Genomic DNA, 22,680 nt, shown 5'->3' with positions numbered 1-22,680 from the left:
ATGGCATCCCTACCTATTAAAGAAAAAGTGGTCCTTGTTGCTCACAGCTTAGGCGGTTTGGCTATCTCCCAAGCCATGGAAATGTTCTCTCAGAAGATTTCTGTAGCGGTTTTTGTCACTGCCACAATGCCTGGACCAACACTCAACGTTTCCCTTCTCATCCGAAAGATGATTATTAGGACAGATTATGTTGGTATTTATCAAATTTTAATTGTTTGGTTTTTGGTTACAAGGCATTGAATGATCAAGATTCCCAAATGGACAACAGTTGTACATACGATGATGATGGCCTTCCAACCATCTTCACTTTTGGTCCAATGTTCCTTTGTTCCGAAGTCTGCCAACTCAGCCCACCTCAGGTACATATCATTTGAACCTTATAAGACTCGCTTCAATAGGTTTGGTCTATTTTAGCCGAGTTTTAGATATCGAATTCGAAAAACATGGATCATTTAAAAATATCGAATTTGAATAAATATTCATAATTGAACTCGATTCGATTCAAATTACCATCTATTGTTATAGTATAAATTTACTAATAAACTGTCTACAAAAAGTACAGAATTGTGCATTGGCGAGCAGGGTCGGTCCTGACATTTTAAGGGCCCTAGGCAAAATAAGAGATAAGGGTCCTTAAAAAAATAACTTAAAATTTAAGAATAAATTTCGGTAAACGCCAAACAAATTTTTTTATTAAAAATTATACGAGTAGATTATATTAAATTAACCAACATTATTTTACCAAATATATAAAGAGATATCACAATTTTTCACTCAATTTACTCCTATTATGTATTCAATCATCTCTTAGAATCGTTTCTCTCAATCGAAAATTGACGCCTCTCACCTACAAAACAACATACACAAATTCTCATAAGAAACAGTTTATTCTAGCATTTTGAGATACAAAATCATTGATAATAACATCAACATCAATGTTTCTTATCATCTCCTTCTCAATAGCTAATGTTTCTAAACCATTCAACCTTTCTTTGACATTGATGACCTCAAATACGTTTTTATTAATTTAAGCTTTGAGAAACCTCTTTCGGCTGAAGCTACGATCACAGGCACAATTAATAAAATCCTATAAGCAATTGAAGCATTCGGATAACAATCTGCAGATTTGACAAACTTAAGAATTTCAGTGGCGGATAACAATTCTGTTGGCAAAGTCATTTGTAAGACTTTTAATTCAGAGAAAAGATCATCTAAGTCAACATCCGATGAATTGCCATGAGAAAAGGTAGAATGAAAATGAGCACAACATTCTTTCAACTCATTATCATCTAATGACTTTAACTTATTTGAATCATATAAAAATCCAAAAATACTTTCAAATGTCTTCAATTGCTCAAATCTATTCTTCAAAGAAGTAATTGCCATATCTACCACAATAAAAAAATAATTGACTCTAAATGACTCTTCAAGTGATTCAACTTCGTTATCCTCATTATTCTCTCTAAAAAAAATCTTCCTAATCACACGACGTTTTGTGGGAAAGATAGGCTCCACATCCATTTCAAGTGCAAGACTTTTAGCTACATTCATACTACTTGTAAAGCCTTCATCTCTATATTTTTCTAAGTAGAACATCAAACCTTCTAATTGCCTTATGGTAGTATCAATGCACATAGACTTAGATTGTAATTTCTTGCTTACCATATTAACAACAAATAAAATTTCATACCAAATCACAAGACCAAGCAAAAACTCAAAACTTGAGAGTGCATTCACCAAACTTTCAGCTTCACTTTTTGACTTTGCATCATTTTCACAAGATTCATATAATTCACACAAAGCAAATCTTATTTGGGGACATTGAAATCTAATAGCTTTGATACTTTTAATTCGACTCTCCCATCGATTATTTGATAAATATTTCACAGTTAATCCAGGAACATTATCAAGTAAAATTTTCCATCTCTTTGTAGAACCCAAAAACAATGCATATATGCGTTGAACAACTCCAAAAAAAGAAATAGCTTTAACACAAGAATGTGTCATATCACCAAGAGTGAGATTTAGACTATGACAAGCACAAGGCATGTATAATGCTTTTGGATTAATTTCAAGAAATCTTTTTGAACACCTTGGTGCCTTCCTTTCATATTAGAATCGTTATCATAACCTTGTCCCCTCACATCATCAACATTAAGATCAAGAGACTTCAAAACATTTTGTAGTTCATTAAAGAATCCTAATCCAGATGTATCATCCACTTTTAGAAACTCCAAAAAGAACTCCTCAATTTTAACTTTGTTATTTAATATATTAACACATCGAACTATGAGGGTCATTTATTCTTGATGGCTCACATCAGGTGTACAATCAAGAATTATGGAAAAGTATTTAGCCTCTTTAATGATCTTAATGATAGAATTTCTCACATTTTGAGACAAAAGGGAAATGAACTCATTTTGAATTTTATGTCCAAGATAATGATAATGAATTTCACGATCCTGAATGCGTCTAACATTATCTTGCATAATCACATCAAACTCTGTAATCATTTCAATCAATCCCAGAAAATTACCATTGCTATCTTGATATAGTTTTTCATTGGATCCTCGAAATGCAAGATTATGTTTAGCAAGACATTTCACAACTGAGAATATTCTTTGTAACACTTGTCTCAAACGCTCTTTCTCTTTCATAATCTATTCTTGCAAATCTTTATCGATTGTTTGATTTTTATCCAATCTTACTCTCAATTCAATCCAAGTATTCATATTAGTCATATGTTAAACACTATTTTCATGTTGTTTAAGCCTTTGGCTAATATGTTTCCAATCACTTAAGTCATCATTTGCTAACAAACTTACATTACTAATCGATTTAAACAACTTGCAACAAAAACAATATATTTTGTCAACATTTTTGGAATAAACTAACCATTTTCTATCACTAGTCTCACCATTGCTCAACTTTCTAGAATAACATGCATATGAGAAATGTCTATAATATTTATCAACAGGAAATTCAAGATCCATTTCTCTTATGGGCCCTTTTTCAACTAATATATCTCTCGCATTATTGTCAAGATTCTCCCAATTTATAGGATCATATATATTCAAATGAGGAAGTGTTTATTCACCAATGCCTAAATTTTCAACATTTTCATCAATTGGCACGTCATTAAAGTCAATTGGATCATTCACTTCATCATCCACATTTTCAGAATTTCCAGGATTTTCAGTATGTAAATTTTCAGTTGATTGATTCAAAGTTTCATGAGAATCAACCTTTTTAAACACAAATTTATCAAGAGAACCTTTTTGTGACTTCTTTAACTCCTCATCTCGCTTCCTATTTTTCTTTTTTCACTTCCACACAAATGTTTTTTAGGCAACATCTTATCAAAGAGTCAAAAACAAACCAATTCTAATAAATAAGTATAAGAAAAGAACAATTGCACCTGGATTCTTCAATTAGAATTGTAATCCATTGGAGTAAGATAAAATCTCAAATTCCCAATTTGATAATTGACGCTGTTGACGTAAATATTAATAGTTATAACATGAACATCAAAATAAAAATATCAAGAAACATCAAACAAACAGAGCCTTAGCAAATTATATCAATCATCCTTTTAAAACATTTAAGTTATAACAAAATTTTACTACACACAAGACAAATCATAATTTAAAACTAGAAATATATGTCAAAACCTTACTACACACAAGACAAATCATAATTTATTTCTTTTTCCTCTCCATTTAAGAGAAATTAGAGAATGCCAAACATTTTCTTTAATTTCTTGAAGCAACACATAAACTAGAGAATCAATATAAGTCTTTATCCATTCGTTTTTTATTTCGAATACAACAAGAATGTAAACAAAAAATTATAAAGCAAAATAGAGTCAAAGAGAAAGAGGAAAGTATTACTTGTGAGTCATCGGAGCTTCCCAATTCCCATCGAAGTCCAGTTCGTCGGAGCAAACAGAAACCAAAGTTGTGGTCTCGGTTTAAGGGTGTTTTGGCCTTATTTATGCGATTTTCAGTTTTGATTTGGATTAAGGTAAATAGATCGGAGTGTTTAGGATGTTTTAGGTTGTGAGTTGCAGAGAGAAATGGGGAGAGTGAATTGGCTCATAGTTTTTTTTAAATAAAGTTATAAAATGGGTAAAACCAAAAAGGGTAGCATTTATAAATTATAATTCAGTTGTAAGTGTAGATACTCGATTTGTCTGGGGCCAAGTCGTAGCAGACCCGAAGTAATGAGAGCCCAAATAAGCCCAAACCAGCTAGAGGCCCATCTCAAGCCCAATGGACAACAACTGCATGCAAAAGTGGAGAGAAATTAGGGTCGATTTTTAGAAGTTAATATAACCAGATAGTGGAGGGATTAACTACTGAAAACTAAAAGAAATTAACCACTAGAAAACAAAAAAAAGAATATCATCAATTAACCGAGAGCAAAGCAAAGAACCTCCATGATTGTTTCTCTTTACATAAAATAGTAACAAATAGAAAAACATTGTACTGGACTTTTCTCCTATTTGGAGATCAAAGGAAACAGAAGAGTTCGCTTGTTTCAACGAACCAAAGCAATCAAGGAAAAAGTCTAATTCTTTCAAGGTTCATTTTCTTTATTATTTGTACAGTAGTATTCTTTCGCTAATTTTCATTTCTTTTGAATGCATCAGTAAATAAAACATATTTTGCATGTCTAAAAAAGGTTTCTTAGGAATCATGACCTTAGGTTTTCATTTAAATAAATAAAAAGAGAATTTAGGGTTAAATCACCTGGGTTATACGAACTCAAATGAAGTCTTGTTGACTCCATTTGTTCTTAGTATGGGCTATGACATAAAAAAAAGAGTTGAGATTAGATTTAGTACATGTAAGTTATGAAACAAAACAAAGCGTAGAAAAAGAGAGAGAAATTTACAATTCTTCTTCGTTTTCTTTCGTCGTTGGGGGGCTTTGAAGAGAGGGCTTATGGGTTTCGAAGAGTGTAAAGAAGTTAGGAAGAGAAGTTGAGTCCATCGCCGGAGAAGTAGAGAGTTACCATTGAGGGTGGTCATCGGAATGGTTTTCTCATCGTGAAGGTTAGGTGTGCGCCAAAGTCCTCGGTTGAGAGTGGGTTCTTTTGGGATATGGAAAACCGAAGTGGTTAGGATTCTTTCGTCGTTGGGTTGCCGGTCGGTTGAGGTGAAGTACGGTTGCAATCAATAGAAGTTGGCCACCAAGGTGTGGTGGCCGAATGGTGGCGATGGAGGCTCTCGGTTCAGCTATCGGGGAAGAAAGGGAGAATGGAGAAGGGTACTGGAAACGACAGTGCTAAATTTAGGAGTTTAGCTTAGGTTTTTTTAGTTTAGCTTATATTTTAAAGCATTTGAGTTAATTAAGTTTTGGCCACCGATTTTGTTTGGTAAACTCATATTTTTGATCGCTCAAAAGTTGCATGTTTTCACGTTTAAATCATGGATTTGTGCTTTTTATTTATTTATTATTAAACACTAGTTCGTAAATATTATGTATATATTTATATCGAATATGTTTCAGTTAATATGTTGTATGTTGTTTTTGCGTATTACAACATGCTTTTAACTTATACATTACAACATAAATGGATTACAACATGCGTTTAACTTATATTATTAAATAGGTGTATGTAATTTTGTTATGAATATGTTACTTTACATGATAGCTCTTTATTTAATCTTTAATGTATATGTGATCGTATGACATTTTTTTTACAATTTGTATGATATCCTCATGTGCATAACTCGACATATTACATAATTGGATTAAGGGTAATACACTTTTAATTTAAAATTGTTTTAAGTGGGTTGGCATAACACATTTGAGGTCCACTTTTAATGATTTTAAAATAAAAGTGTATCCCATTAGTCACGCCTAAAAATTGATCCATCACTTTAAAATTTGGGAATGGAAGAAAAAGAAATGTTCGGCTATTTAAATTTATCGAGAAAAGGTTGTTATAGCTTTTAAGATCTGGTCTCGATATTTGGAAATAATCGAACATTCTTTATCTTTCTAAAATGACTTGGTAATTTTAATTTAATTTATTTGGGTGCTTTTGAATATTATTAAATTCACATCTTTGTTTTATGGGATCAAAAATCAAATTAAGTTCAAATTTGTAAAGTTCATTGCAAAGACGTTAATTAATCGACTAGGTACCGATTTAGGGCGTTGTGGGGGTGCTAATCCTTCCTCATTCGTAACCGACTCCCGAACTCGATTTTGGTAACGCAGACTTTAACTTGATGTTTTAATTAAAATTAATTTTTATTTAAAATAACAAAAATGTTTTTGGGTGCCCAATCACACCCTAATCAAAGATTGGTGGTGACTCTTTGAACCATATTTTTCTATTGTAAACGAAATCCCAAAATTGAAAGAGATAAATTAAAAATTGATGTGGTTTTCAAAATCTCACCTTTTGAGGAAAAAATCGTTTCGACAGCTTGGCGACTTTGCTGGGGACTTTTTTTAGAGTGTTAGGTCGATAGTCAATTAATTAAGTGTCTTTACAAATGAAATTTATAAATTCGTTCTAATTTGGTTTTTTGATCCCTTGTTTGGTTTTAATATTTTTTGTTTCTAATTTTATTAACCATTAAATAGTTGTACTGATCTGTTTATTAATGGTTTCAAATTAATTGTGTGAATTTAGGAAATTTTGAGTGTCTTTATTGTGTTTTTTTTCGCTTTTCCTCACACACTGCACAACTAAATTTTCATGACATGAGCTAAAACCCCGCTCCGTCCAAATTAAGTAGGAGTGAGAGACTATGCCCTCGTGTGGTTTTCACCTCCGCATGGGATAGTGGATCGCTCCTGGAGCTCACGCCTTATGGTCCTCGTGATGGTAATCACCTCCGCATGGACATAAGGAGGTGTGTTCCCTCGAAATTAAACTCGATCCCCTAAAGCCTGTGATGGGCCAGGATTGAGGGTTCGGTAGCCCAAGGGGGCATCGACAAAGGCAATTCTAGAACCTATTACTTTAGAATCGAACCTAACATATAGTGAACATAGAGCCCGAACTTAGGTCGAGCCTAACCCGAACCTTAAGAGTCCCATGAGGAGGGTACACAAGGAAAAGCTTTTTGAGTCATTTATTTTCACTTTTCGAATAAATGCTTGCGAACTAGAGATCATGCAGTTAGGTTTATTTTTCTCGAGCAAGCATGCGAATTAGATATCATGCGATTAGGGTTTTAATGTTCAAACAAAGCATGGGGGTAGATATCATGTTGGGTAGGATCTACTAAAGCATGATTGGGTAGACAACATATGAGGGTATGTTTTATTTAATAATTATGATACTTATTATTTTGTTGTTGATATTATGTACACTAACCCATTTTTGTTTTATGACTATTTTATTTTGATTTTATTACATTCGCATCTTCATGTCATCACAAGGTGTTAATTCGCAAGTGATTGACTAATAAGAAGGCTGGACATATTGAGACAAGAAATTCTCAACCATGTAGTCAAAATCGGGTGATCCAAAGATGTTCAAATGAACAATGAAGAAGAACATCCGATGAATGAAGAAATCTGAAGCTGATTGAAGACTTATTTTAAAGGAGTGAAGGCCAAGATATTCTCTCAGAAGATAGATACAGTTATACCAAGGACAAGAAGACCCTTCACAAAGACATGAAGATCACTTCGTATTGAAAGTAAAAATGGAGACCTCAAGATTCAATTTAAAGACATATGGCGTCATTAAAGGTGATAAAGTATGCCGATAACTTTGGGTTCAATATTAGATTCCATGAAGAGTACGGCTCAAGGAAATGAAGAAATGAAGAATCACATTTATATTTTGACTACATGGTGTACTGAATTTTTGTTGTCTAAATGAAGGTTGTTCTATGGTGGTCACTTTTGGAATTAACATCTTGTGCATTTGCATTTGCATTTGTATTCTTATTAGCATTAATTTATTTTTTTTTATTGTTGCTTTTTGTCATTTTGTTATCTCATTTGTACTAACTTGTTTTTGTGTTGTTTTTCTCTTTGTCTGCATTGCATGATCATGACATATTCAAAAGGTGTTGATTTTTGAGTGGTTATCATAGTAAAAGGTTTTCATGATGGACAAGGGGTTTTATGATCAAACAGACTATAACACAGTCAAGAAATGGCATTCTGAGAAAGCTTCGAAAATAGTGGAGAGTTGCGCACATAAATACCATATGTCTGACGAAGAGCATAATGAGATAAGAGAGATAAAAGAGAAGATGTCCAAGATGATGAATATAATAGATGTTTTGTCCAAAGGAAGAGAGACTTCTACAAAAGAAAAGAAAGAACTCAATGAAAACAATCTCAAGGTGTCATATACGCTAGGGACTACTTTAGAACCTGCTGATTCTAGTCAGTATGAGAAATCACACACAATCATTGTTCGTATCAACAAGTTGTTTGGAAATACCAAGGAAATAGTGGCAACTATAGAAGTTCAGAAGGATGAAAAGAAGCCATGTAGTCAAAACTCGTTGGTGTTTGATAGTCTACTCCCAACATCAGGGGAAATAAAACTGTAAACTCCAATTCAACCCAAGTTGAGAGGTGGCTCTCGTTGTGATTCCATCCCAATATCATATAAGGAATTGTATGATGAACTGTTAGAAGCATGAGAAGTAGCCCCGTATTATGTGAAACCTTTGCAGCCTCCATATCCAAGTTGGTATGACGTCAACGTTCGTTGTGAATATCATGCTGGGATTCAAGGACATTCTATTGAGAATTGTTCTACCTTCAAACGTCGAGTCCAACTTCTTCTAGATCATGGAGTATTGGATTTGAATTGAATGGACAACCCAGTTTGAAAACGGATTATCCTGTTGAGTTTGAACCAAAAGTGACCAAAGGTAAGGGTATCAGTGAGGACATCCAGGAAGAAAATTATTTGTCAAAATACGAAACTCTGATTCACCATTTAAGGAGTGAAAATGATAAATTGAGTAGAGAGATGGAAGCCATGCGAGATAGTTTTCAAATGATTAGTCAAGCTTGTAAATTTGCTGGTATAGGAAATGTCCCAGATGAGTGGATAACAAGAGTCGCTAAACTGAAGAATGACGCTAAACTGAAGAATGACGCTGAACAGTGGAGAAGGAATTGTAAGGTGCAAGAAGGTCGAGCCAAGAAGTTTTCTCATGATTTACAAATTGCAGAAAAAAGACGCAATATAGTGTTGATAATTTGGGAAGATATCAGGCCGAAAATTAGATGTTGAATAGGTCCATTGCCAATATGGAATTTTCATATCAACGCCACAAGCGGGAGAATGACGTTGAGTTAGAAGTCGTTAGAGCCAAGAACAAGAAGTTGATGAAGATTGTGGATGATTATAGTGATCTTATACAAGAGCTTCACAACCACAATAACTTTCTTACAAGGAAGATTCAACAACAGTGTCTACAGCTCCGAGAATCGGCACTCAAGATAGAGAAAATAGACAACGTCATGAAAGAAACTATGACCCAAGCAAGCAATGTGGCTAAAAAATGGGCTGATTTAGCTGGCTTTGCAAGAAAATTAAAGCAGATTGACAACTCGACCCCCGAGCATGAGTGTAAATTAAATTGGATTTTGAAGGAGATAGAAAAATTTGGATTGAAAGCTGTCTGTTATATGTAAAGTTTGTTTGATGTATCGAGACCTTTGTGTTCAATGAAAGTTGTTTTAAGATGGTCACTCTGGAATGACACTTTTGTATTTGCATTACATGTATTTATTTAAGCATTTTACATGCATTAATTATAAAAACACATAAATAATTTATAGAAGGTTATGTGACAGTAATAATAATATCATCCATTCATGCTACTTCCTCATCGTCATGAATAAGCAAATGAAAATAATAGAGCAATCTCATAAGGGATCACAAGATCAGTTGCAAGAGCAGTTAGTCGGGTCACAACAAGATACGGGGAATCAAGCATCAGGTTCTTTGCAAGACGTATCGAATCAAATGATCCAGGTACTGGTACCACAGGCTGCTGGTAAAGAGAAAATAGAGGATAAAGGAAATCAATCTCATCAGACTGGTACATCAAGAGTGATAATTTGCCCTGGAGCGTCTAACTCAGACCTAGGGATGAGCCTCGTTAATTTTGAGCAATTTGAAGACAAATTCAGGTGGTTGAATGAAGCCATTGAAGATATGAAGATTGTTAATGCCCCTCACAAGGAGTTAGAAGCTAGAGAACTCAGTTTGGTCCCTGATTTGGTCATCCCACATGAATTTAGGGTGTCTAATTTTAAGAAATATGATGGCACTAGTTGTCACATAATTCATCTGAAGATGTTTTGTAGAAAGATGGAAGGGTGCCTAAATAATGACAACCTATTGATTCATTACTTCCATGATAGTCTTGCTGGGCCAGCTATAGTATGGTATAACCGTTTGAACAAAGAACAGATCAAGACATGGGTTAACTTAGCTGATTTTTTTTGGGGCAATATCAATATGTTAAAGGCTTAGCCCCAAAATGTCATGACCTTCAAAGGATACAAATGAAAGCTACTGAGAGCTTTAAATAATATTCCCTAAGATGGAGAGGAGTGGCAACACAAGTTCAACCTCCTTTGTTAGAAGAAGAAATATCATATATGTTTCATATTCTCTTCCAGCTCCTTTCTTTGAGTTAATGCTGGGAAAGTCGATGATAACTTCAAGGATCTTATGACAGCTAGGGAGTTAATTGAGGATACAATCAGCAAAGGAAACTTGAAAGACACTTCTAAAACCCAACCAATAAAAAGGAACAAGCTGATGAGGTGAATGAATGTTACGTCCAGAGCTCTCACAGCCGTAAAAGAAAAGGGGCAGCGGGTTACTCGAGACGTCCAAAGAAAGTCCCAAGATCAAAAAATGCTTTGAAAGTTTTCCAAACTCCTATCTTAGATCTGTATCGCCATTTGATTGAAGGTCAATACCTCACACCGAGGCTAGTGAAAGTGCAACCAGACCTTTTTGCTCACAGCTATGATCAAGATAATGTCTGTGATTTCCACTTGGGGGCATTGGGACATTCTACGGGAAACTGTAGTCTGCTATTAAAGGAGATATAGATGCTTGTGGCAAATGGGACGTTAACAGAGGAATTGGTGGAACAGTGGATGACGAGCTTGAGTGGGGCATCAAAGAATAATATGTAACATCCGTTTGAGTTAAGTACCACGACATTATATGGGTAATGGGGCATCCTAATTAGGAAGAGATCATTTCATTCATGATGGAGCTTTATTTCATTTGCAACATCTTGTTTGAACATGTTTTTTTTTACTTTCTTATTAGTTTTTTTGTAATGATATTTAAATGAATTCATGCTACTTTAAGGATGGCGAACATTGAATTAAATTTGCAATTTGAAATTCTTTGAATATCAACTGAATTAAAAAACTCTGTAAATGGTCAGAGTTATTGTTCTTTCACAAAGTGAAATGATTGAAAACTAGTAAAACAAGGACTCTGGACCTTACCCCCATGATATACAATCGAACACCATACCCTTTCTTGCAGGAAATAACCTTCTCGTCTTATAAGGGAATGAACAAGAGGCTTGGTATTCAGGTATGTATAGGAGCGGGCAACGTGGGGCATCTTTTGTGTATGATGTCACGAAACTGAATAGACCACACTTTTGTTGATGACGTTCAATGATGATTATGATCTTTACGGATAGAATAGTCGAGTACATGAGTCTAGTTTAGGTCAGTTACTTGGGAATTGAACTCCTAACGATGAGATTTTTGACTTTCAACAACACCTAGACTATGACAGGTTCTTCTTGACAAGCTTAAGAAATTGGATCTGTATACCCATATTATAATATTATATGTATACAATAAAGCTTGAGTTGTCCCTCTAGAGCAATTGGTTAAACGCCCCACTTTATGGATAGAATTCAGCTACCCTGATAAAGGTGATTATATTATATGTATATAATAAAACTGAGCTATTCCGCTAAGGCAATTGGTTATATAGGAAACTCGGAAGCCCTGGCTTTATGAATATATTATATTCAAACCATGACCTTGATCGGGTACTTGGAATTTGGTGTATGCTCCACTGTGATTGTCAAGTCAAAGACTTTGTGATGAGATGAACCCTTCAGCTAGCCCGATAGAGGCAAATTACAATAAAGCTTATTTCAGCTAGCCAGATAATGGCAAATTAAATCAATTTTATGCATAAGGAGTTTTGGTAAAAATGGACTAAGGAGTTAAGGAACACCTGTTATAGTCAATATCACACGAGCACTCAGGAATTTCATTTTTAGACCGATATTTCTGCACTACCTTTGTTAGAGGAGTCTATGAAGCTTGAACAAATGGAAGATTTCAGAGAACTAAATAGAAGTGTTCTAGAAAGTCTAGTAATTGATTATGCAAGTTACGTCATTTTGTCCGTATCCGATTAAAATACCAAGCCGAGAAAGAGGTGCATGTTAAAATATTCACGACGATCGAGAGGGAAGTGAAATTTTGGTGGTCGAAACCTTAAAAAATAGGAAGCCAACCCATCAATTTTGACACTTGTCTAAGAGCTATAACTTTGAAAACATTAAAGAATCTATTGATTCTTTTGATATTCTGTGAACTCATGTTTATGATTTGATTTAATTGTGAGCTTGAATTAAGGGCAATTTTTTATAAAATTCTTTCATTCTTTGATCCCTAAAATAAGAGAAAGAGTAAAAACATTTTTAAACAGGACAGTCTCAAATGTGAAAAGTCCTTGAAGCTGGAAAGATTCATTTGCCTCTGTTGTAGAAAAAATAAATGATGCCAGAATAATGAAGCATTTCACAGTATTGAAAGCAAGTGGTCTGAGAGATTAAAAGGACTAAAGAATAAAACTTGTGACATTTCCTTGTGACGTTGTCAATAACCCATCAAGAAGATGATCTCATTATTTAGAAAGGGCATATATTACAGCTTGTATAAAATGCAAGACATTTTGTTAGAGGAATTGATCACTTCTTAAGTGTTTGTGACAATGTGAAGAGGCGCCCTTAAACTACTTGACAACATTCAAGTTATGATATGTTGGGCATGAAGAAATCCATGAGTACCCACTTTGGGCATGACCAGAAACCCAGATCATGTTGGGATAACAAGATTCAGACCAAGAAGATATTGAGAATGAGTCTCACAACTTGAAGTGTCAGGGGCAGACCGTGAATTTGAGCAGAGCTTACCCTGTAAAGCAAACCAACCGAGCATCAATCAATGGCAGAGTCTTGAAAGAACAACTTAGAAAGCGTAATTGAGCTAAGGACGGAAAGGGAGCAACACAGTGGTATTTCTAATCATAGCAAGAAGTTGAGAGAGAAAACAATTTCTCTGAAATAAGATAGAAAACGAAGACAACAAGAAGATAGAAGAAGATCAGAAGGCTCTTCAAAAATGCAAATTGGAAATTATGAGTTGTTATACGGATATCTAAAGCAAACCCCAGAGAGGAATGATCAAGTAGAAGAAGACTAAGTTCACCACTTTGAAGTCAAATAAAGATGGAATCAACATTTATGCATTCATGGGAACATCATTTGTATAAAATAAAATGCATTACATTGATACATTTAATTACATTCGTGTTTCATGCATAAACACATGATTTTAGCAGATCTTTCAATGAAAAGAGAAGATGCAGGATGTTAAAATCTCGACAATTGAAAGGCATAAATTAAACATCAAATACAGGGAATCATGTTTAGTGAGGCAGAACCTGAAGAACGTAGGGGTCAATCCACAGAGGAAGCATTGCTTTGAAGCGGGGCACGTGGACCGATCATTAAGTCATTTTTATGAAGTGAAATGAGAAGGATTTCTCATTAAAATATGAAATTTGAGATTTTTAAAAATAAGTAAGGTTTCTTATCCAGTAAACAATTTAAGTCCTTCGGGCCATCAATAAGTCTTTCGAGCATGATGATGAAATCCTTCGGGTCATCTGTAAGCCTTTAGAGCAAGATGATAAGTCATTCGAGCCATCCATAAGACCTTCAGGTAGGATGTTTTCACATGAATTTTAAAAATAAGAAAGTGATATTTTAAGGAAATGAAACCTTTGAAAACTAAAAAGACGATTTCCAAAATTTCTCACTTAGTAAGTTCTTCGGGCCATCAATAAGTCTTTTGAGCATGATGATTAAATCCTTCGGGTAATTTGTAAGCTTTCACGGAAGAGTAGTGAAGCAAACCCATCAGTAAGTCTTTCAAGCATGATGATGAAGTCCTTCGGGCCATCAGTAAGTCTTTCGGGCCATCAGTAAGTCTTTCGAGGATGATGATTAAATCCTTCGGGTAATTTGTAAGCCTTCACCAAAGAGTAGTGAAGCAAATCCATCAGTAAGTCTTTCGAGCATGATGATGAAATCCTTCAGGTCATTTGTAAGTCTTTCGAGCAAGATGATAAGTCCTTCGTGCCATTTTAAGCCTTCTCGGAAGAGTGTTAGAGCAAACATCATATCATTAGATGTGAGAGGAAAACGAAGGTTCTTGAGTACAAAGAAGTTGATCAATTGATTAAAAGGAAATGAGCACGGGGAGTCATTAACCAATTCAAAGTCCCAAAAGAGATAGGTTCAGATGGTAGTCGATTCCAAGAAGATTCTTATATCTAGTTATTGCGAGACAAGCTCCCACAAGAGAAATAGATTCTCAAAGATTCTCTTAAATTCTAATTTTTTCGAGTATAATGTTTTTCAAATCTTCAAGCATACATTAATGAGTGGCAACATTTGATTTTCAGGTTTAACCTTCGAAGTTGAGCCTTCATGGGAGAATAGTGTAGCAGAAGCACACCAGAAATTGTTCGAGTTTTACTCCCTGAAGCAAGAGGGAGGACTGTAGGCAGAAGATTGTCTGAGTTTACTCCCTGAAGCAAGAGGGGACGAACCTGTAGGTAGAGATTGTTCGATTTCTACTCCCTGAAGCAAGAGGGAGCGAACCCGTAGGCAGAAGATTGTTCGAGTTCTTCTCCCTGAAGCAAGAGGGAGTGAACCCGTAGGAAGAAGATTATTCGAGTTCTACTCCCTGAAGCAAAAGGGAGCGAACCCGTAAGAAGAAGATTATCGAGTTCTACTCCATGAAGCAATAGGGAGCGAACCGTTTTTAGAAGATTGTTCGAGTTCCTTAATCCTGAACAAGAGGGAGCGGACCCGTCATTTGAAGATTTTTCAAGTCTAATTTATCCCGAAGTAACGGTGGAGTGGATTAACTTCTTGAGGTTTTTGTGACTGGACAAATTCGATCATCTTTTGATCTTTTCCCTATTCTCATTACATGACAATGAGTAAAGAGGGGTAGCTGTAGATACTCGATTTGTACAGGGCCAAGTCATAGCAGACCCGAAGCAATGAGAGCCCAAACCAGCTGGAGGCCCATCTCAAGCCCAATGGACAGCAACTGTATGCAAAAGTGGAGAGAAATTGGGGTCGGTTTTTAGCAATTAATATAATCATATAGTGGAGGGATTAACTATTGAAAACTAAAAGAAATTAACCACTAGAAAACAAAAAAAGAATATCAGCAATTAACCGAGAGCAAAGCAAAGAATCTCCATGATTGTTTCTCTTTACATTAAATAGTAACAACCAGAAAAACATTGTACTGGACTTTTCTCCTATTTGGAGATCAAAGGAAACAGAAGAGTTCGCTTGTTTCAACGAACCAAAGCAATCAAGTCAAAAGTCTAATTCTTTCAAGGTTCATTTTCTTTATTATTTGTACAATAGTATTTTCTTCGCTAATTTTCATTTCTTTCGAATGCATCAGTAAATAAAACATATTTTGCATGTCTAAAAAAGGTTTCTTAGGAATCATGACCTTAGGTTTTCATTTGAAATAAATAAAAAGAGAATTTGAGGTTAAATCACCTGGGTTATCGAACTCAAGTGAAGTCTTGTTGACTCTATTTGTTCTTAGTACGGGTTATGACATAAAAAAGAGTTGAGATTAGATTTAGTACATGTAAGTTATGAAACAAAACAAAGCGTAGAGAAAAAGATAGAGAAATTTACCTTTCTTCTTCGTTTTCTTTCGTCGTTGGGGTGCTTTGAAGAGAGGGTTATGGGTTTTGAAGAGTGTAAAGGAAGTTAGGAAGAGAAGTTGAGTCGATCGCCGGAGAAGTAGAGAGTTACCGTTGAGGGTGGTCATCGGAATGGTTTTCTCAATCGTGAAGGTTAGGTGTGCGCCAAAGTCCTCGGTTGAGAGTGGGTTTTTTTGGGATATGGAAAACCGAAGTGGTTAGGCTTCTTTCGTCGTTGGGTTGCCGGTCGGTTGAGGTGAAGTACGGTTGCAGTCGAATAAAGTTGGCCACCAAGGTGTGGTGGCCGAATGGTGGCGATGGAGGCTCTCGGTTCAGCTATCGGGGAAGAAAGGGAGAATGGAAAAGGGTACTGGAAACGGCAGTGCTAAATTTAGGAGTTTAGCTTATATATTAAAGCATTTGGGTTAATTAAGTTTTGGCCACCGATTTTGTTTGGTAAACTCAGATTTTCAATCCCTCAAAAGTTGCATGTATTCACGTTTAAATCATGGATTTGTGCTTATTTATTTATTTATTATTAAACACTAGTTCGTAAATATTATGTATATATTTATATCAAACATGTTTCAGTTAATATGTTGTATGTTGTTTTTGCGTATACAACATGCTTTTAACTTATACATTACAACATAAATGGATTACAACATGCGTTTAACTTATATTATTAAATAGGTGTATGTAATTTTGTTATGAATATGTTACTTTACATGATAGCTCTTTATTTAATCTTTAATGTATATGTGATCATAACATTTTTGTTTTACAATTTGTATGATATCCTCATGTGCATAACTCGACATATTACATAATTAGATTAAGGTAATACACTTTTAATTTAAAATTGTTTTAAGTGGGTTGTCATAACGCATTTGAGGTCCACTTTTAATGATTTTAAAATAAAATTGTATCCCATTAGTCACGCCTAAAAATTGATCAATCACTTTAAAATTTGAGAATGGAAGAAAAATAAATATTCGGCTATTTAAATTTATCGAGAAAAGGTTGTTATAGCTTTTAAGATCTGGTCTCGATATTTGTAAATAATCGAACATTCTTTATCTTTCTAAAATGACTTGGTAAATTTAATTTAATTTAATTTATTTGGGTGCTTTTGAATATTATTAAATTCACATCTTTGTTTTATGGGATCAAAAATCAAATTAAGTTCGAATTTGTAAAGTTCATTGCAAAGACGTTAATTAATCGACTAGGTACCGATTTAGGGCATTGTGGGGTGCTAATCATTCCTCACTCGTAACCGACTCCCGAACTCGATTTTGGTAACACAGACTTTAACTTGTTGTTTTAATTAAAATTAATTTTTATTTAAAATAACAAAAATGTTTTTGGGTGCCCAATCACACCCTAATCAAAGATTGGTGGCGACTCTTCGAACCATATTTTTCTATTGTAAACGAAATCCCAATTTTTCGAAACGAGAGATTTTTTAAATTGTATTTATTTTTTTAAAAATTAATTGAAAGAGATAAATTAAAAATTGATGTGGTTTTCAAAATCTCACCTTTTGAGGAAAAAATCGTTTCGACATTAAGGAAAAATAGTATGTACAGTGGTTTGGTCCGATTGCCAGAGTACTAACAATAACCATTTCAAATTGAAATGGGATTTTGGCGTGATTATTAATCAAACAGGAACAACATGTGTTGGAGTTATGGGATTCCATCAAAACATAGCTAACATACAAGAGATGGATGAAAACTCAAACCACAAATTGATTTTTATATATATACACTATGGACCGTTTTACATATCTTTTACTTTTCTAATAGTTAAATTATTATTTTTAAAATTGGGGCCATGTCCCATCAAAACATAACTAACAGACAAGAGATGGATGAAAAGTCAAACCACAAATTGAGTTATATATATATATATATACACTATGAACCATTTTACATATCTTCTATTTTCTAATAGTTAAATTATTATTATTTTTAATGGGCCCCTTGTAAAATCTAGGCCCTAGGCGGTCGCCCTCTACGCCTGAGCTCAGGGCCGGCCCTGAGAGTGAAACGGCTTAGAGTTTTTTTTAAATAAAGTTATAAAATGGGTAAAACCAAAAAGGTAACATTTATAAATTATAATTCAGTTTTAAGGAAAAATGGTATGTACAATGGTTTGGTCCTGATTTCCAGAGTACTGACAATAACCATTTCAAATTGAAATGGGATTTTGGCGCGATTATTAAGAAAACATGAACAACATGTATAGGCTTTATGGATTCCATCAAAACATAGCTAACAAACAAGAGATGGATGAAAAATCAAACCACAAATTGATTTTTATATATATACACTATGGACCGTTTTACATATCTTTTACTTTTCTAATAGTGAAATTATTATTATTTTTAAAAATGGGCCCTTGTCCCATCAAAACATAGCTAACAGACAAGAGATGGATAAAAGTCAAACCACAAATTGATTTTTATATATATACACTATGAATCGTTTTACATATCTTCTATTTTCTAATAGTTAAATTATTATTATTTTTAAAAATGGCTCCCTTGTAAAATCTGGGCCCTAGGCGGTTGCCCTCCACGCCTGGGCTCAGGGCTTGCCCTGTTGGCGAGTATGCTGATGAGACCGATATTTGTATAATGAAGAAGACATGTCAAGAAAACTGGTACTCTCCCAGGAGAAATACGAGTCAGTTAATCGATTTTTTTATAATTTCAGATAAAGACATGGTCTCAAAGGAGGATTTTGTATAGTGGATGATCCAGGTAAACCCGCCCCATCAAGTACAAGTCATCGAAGGATTCAATCATATGGTCATGATGTCCAAGGAGAGTATCAGGAAAGGCGGACTATATACGACGTTACGGAAAACATAATAAGATATTTAACAAAGTCAGTTTAGCGCTACCAAAAATGTTGAGTAATAATAATGTTGTAGGTGGAAATCATGAAGAAATATTAAAAAATTTGGCAACCGACAAACTTAGCTTGTTGGTAGGTATCGATACCTTGCAAAGAAGTATCGATACATAACAATATAAAAGGTTTAAGTTTGACAAAACCGGTTTCAATTTGACAAAATAAGTAGAAATACCTGAATTATTGAAATTTGTATCGATACTTTTCTAAGTATATGCACCAAATTATCGATACTTTAGGAATTTAAAAGAATTACAATAATAACGCCTGTAAAGTATCAATACTTTATAAATATGTAGCGATACATGACAATATAACCGGTTTTAATATGACAAAACCGGTAAAGAGATACCAAATATGTTGAAGGTATCGATACTTTTATAAGTATATGTATCATATTATCGATACTTTAGGAATTTAAACGAATTACAATAATAGCGTCTATAAGTATCGATACATTATAAACATGTATCGATACATGACAATATAACAAGTTAAAATATGACAAAACCGGTAAAGCGCTACCAAATATGTTGAAGGTATCGATACTTTAATAAGTAAATATATCATATTATCAATACTTTTAAAAGAAAAAAATGAAAACGTATCAAAAGTATCGAAACCTGACACAAAAGTATCGAGACTTGGGTAATTGTATCGATTAAATATAAATAACATATCCGGTTAAAATATCAAAGACATAGTTGCATTTCTTGTGAAAATAGATATAACACGGCTGTAGTTTTCGAAATCGAAGCGTATTAGTTGCTGCGAAATAAAAGGAAGGCATTTTTAAAGCGAAGTGCATGTTTGTTGCTGCAGCCGAATCGAAAAGTACGTTGTCGAAACCCTAGTTTTTACTATTAAAATAATCAGAAATATGGGTTTATGGGTTTGGGTTTTTAAAGTAAAGAAGCATTTGAGACCTATTACATGTAGAAAATGATATTCTAGGTAGAAAATAAATATCGATACTTTTATAAAATATTATAGGTAGAAAATGATATTGTAGGTTGTATAAATGTACGGATACTTGTAGTAGAGAGTATTCCTATTAGTTTGAAGGAAACCCTAGTCTTTTTTAGTATTACAATAATTATAAATAGGGATTATGGTTTATGGGTTTGGGGATTTCGAAGAAAAGAAGGATTTGGGAACGATTAGAGTTAGAAATTGATATTATAGGTAGAAAATAAATATTAATACTTGTATATAATATTATAGGTAGAAAATGATATTGTAGGTTGTATAAATGTACCAATACTTGTAGTAGAGAGTATTCCGATTCTTTTGAAGGAAACCGTTTCACTATAAGATTAGTTATCGATACTTGTATATTGAATAAACTATATAACCAGTATTTGATTTGATTTGCGTAAACTGATGTATGAAGGAAAAATGAAGTCAACGGATCTTGCAATTGTTGTTTCCAAAGATGACATTGAAATGGAGTCTGAGAGTATCAACAATGAAGTAAATTGAAAGCAACCACTGGGTGGATATATGTACTTCTAGTAAGTATCAATGTATTTTGTTATTATTGTTGAAATGGTAATTGGATTAAAGAATGTAAGAACTTTAAATTGATTACAAATTTTAAATGTTGACAGTATGATTGAATGCCAAAAGATGAAGGAAGTTGGTAATCACAACATCGGTTCGGTATGTAAAATGAAATTGACATTGAGTATTATTTAGCGTTAATGTATTGATTAAGAAACGTTTATGCTTAATTTTAGGTGAAACATGAGTTGTTGGAGAAATGGAAGTCGATGAGTGATGCTGAGAAGGAATCGTACGTGACACGGTCAAAAAAGGATAGATAACAATACAAAGCTCGGAGAAAAGCACATGAAAAGAAGGTATTCATTAAACTTGTAAATACTGTGATAAAAGATATATAAGAACAACAACATTATATATTTTTTAAAAATGTAGAAGTGTCGACAAAGTGTAGCATCAAAAGACTGAACTCCATAATTTAGTCGATCCTTGGTGGAGCAATTTGATGTAGAACAATGTGGAGTTAAATATGGTGATTATTGGTTTCCTCTGGGGGGTCCCATGTGTTGTAGCAGTCTTGGGCTAGAAGATAAAGACAATAGTGTTGAAGAAGTCATTAAGACGAAGAAATGGTAAACACTTGCGATGAAATATGATTTAAAGCACAAGGTAACATATGCTGGACTTGAAGAGGAAATTAAAAGCGAAGCTTACGAGGGGGATAACCTAAAGACCTGTGTACTATTGTACCTTGTCGGAATCTTTCTTTGTTCAACGAGTGATACATGCTCGAGCAAGGACAATATGAAGTTGATTTACGATGAAGGCTTGCAAGGTAAATTGAATTGGGCTAAATATGTCTATTCCAGATTGATTGAATCAATAAACAACTTTTAGAAGGGTCGAAGCCAGAGATACCTCAAAGGGTGCATAACAATCTTAGAGGTAAATAAGATGAAAGACGTGTTGGGTTTTATATAAAATGATAATATAGTTATTATATAAAATGATAAATTTAATTATAAATGTAGGTTGCATTGTTCGATTTTTGGTCTGACTATAATAGTATGTCGGCATTCCAAAGAACCGGAGTGGCACACATATGTGCATGGGGAAGGAAGAAGTAATTAGAGTGATGGCGAAGTTGAAGTTGGAAAGACCGAACAAGAAAGAAAGGGTAATAAAAGTAATTATATAATATTAAGAATATAATCCAATGTATTAATATTGTAATTTAATTTTGAAGGTTATTGGCAAGGATGTAAAGGTGGAAGAGGAGGAAGAGGAGGAGAAAGAAGAGAAGGTAAAAGGGGGATGATGGTCAGGCCAGTTCAAGTAAATTTGACATTTTGATGTCTGAGTTGGCGGAGCTAAAAAAGTCGTTTCTGATTGTTTGGAAAGACAATCCAGAATCGAAGAGGCAATTGAGAGCCTTAAGAGGGAAGTGGGTGGAAAAATTGATGGAGTGGTGAAAGAAGTGGTGAAATTGAGGAGTTTATTTAAGGGGGTGATGGGAGGGGTTGAGAAAAAAGTTGGATGAAGGGGAAAAAATGAAGGTTGAAATAAAAGATATGAAGAGTTATGTGGAGGAAAAATAAGATGAATTTAAAAAAGATAAAGAAGAAAAGATGGATGAAGTGAGGAGGAAGGATGTTAATGTTATGCGGACACCGGAGATTGTAATGGATTCTAAGCTGGATTCAGAATATCCTCCACCCAAGAAGAAGAAGCAGAAGATAAGCTGCATAAAAGAAAACTGAATTTGATTTTCATTATTGTGTTGTGACAAATAATTGTAAGCAAAATTGTAGGTTGAAAAAATGAAAACACCAAGAGAAATTGGTGAATACGAAAGTGTAATGTGTGAATATATATGGAATAGTGGGTTACAATCGAGGTCAATGAAATATATTGATTTATAAGTGATATTTAAATATTTCATGACAAAATATTAATCCAAATTCTTCATACAACGATATTGTAATCGAAATGAGAAATCAATACGCCACAGTATCGACATTGCAACGTTGAAGCCTATGGAATGGGTTAGCGGTGTGGTAAGTAGAAAGTAAAAATGTTAAAACCTAGTGAATATGTTGAAATTGTGTAGTTAATTTTGTTAGGTTATTGATTTGGTTGGCTGGGTATTAGTTTACGAATCAAATAAGATACTTGTTAATGGGAAGATTGGCTACATTCCATATAACTTAGC

The 22,680-nt window shown here is 34.1% G+C and overlaps 1 protein-coding gene across 1 annotated transcript; it reads left to right on the top strand.

Moving 5' to 3' along the window:
- LOC120186955 (methylesterase 3-like) lies at nt 1–22,008 on the top strand. The gene is made up of 4 exons (XM_039190763.1): nt 1–189; nt 234–359; nt 20,705–20,760; nt 21,879–22,008. Exons 1-4 carry the CDS (start codon nt 1–3, stop codon nt 22,006–22,008), a joined length of 501 nt encoding a protein of 166 aa, XP_039046694.1.
- The last annotated feature ends 672 nt before the right edge of the window (nt 22,009–22,680 follow it).

The sequence above is a fragment of the Hibiscus syriacus genome, unplaced genomic scaffold, assembly GCF_006381635.1.
Source record: "Hibiscus syriacus cultivar Baekdansim isolate YM2019G1 unplaced genomic scaffold, ASM638163v2 tig00004035_pilon, whole genome shotgun sequence".
In the NCBI taxonomy this organism is placed as follows: Eukaryota; Viridiplantae; Streptophyta; class Magnoliopsida; order Malvales; family Malvaceae; genus Hibiscus; species Hibiscus syriacus.
This window is presented reverse-complemented; position numbering and strand designations above follow the sequence as displayed.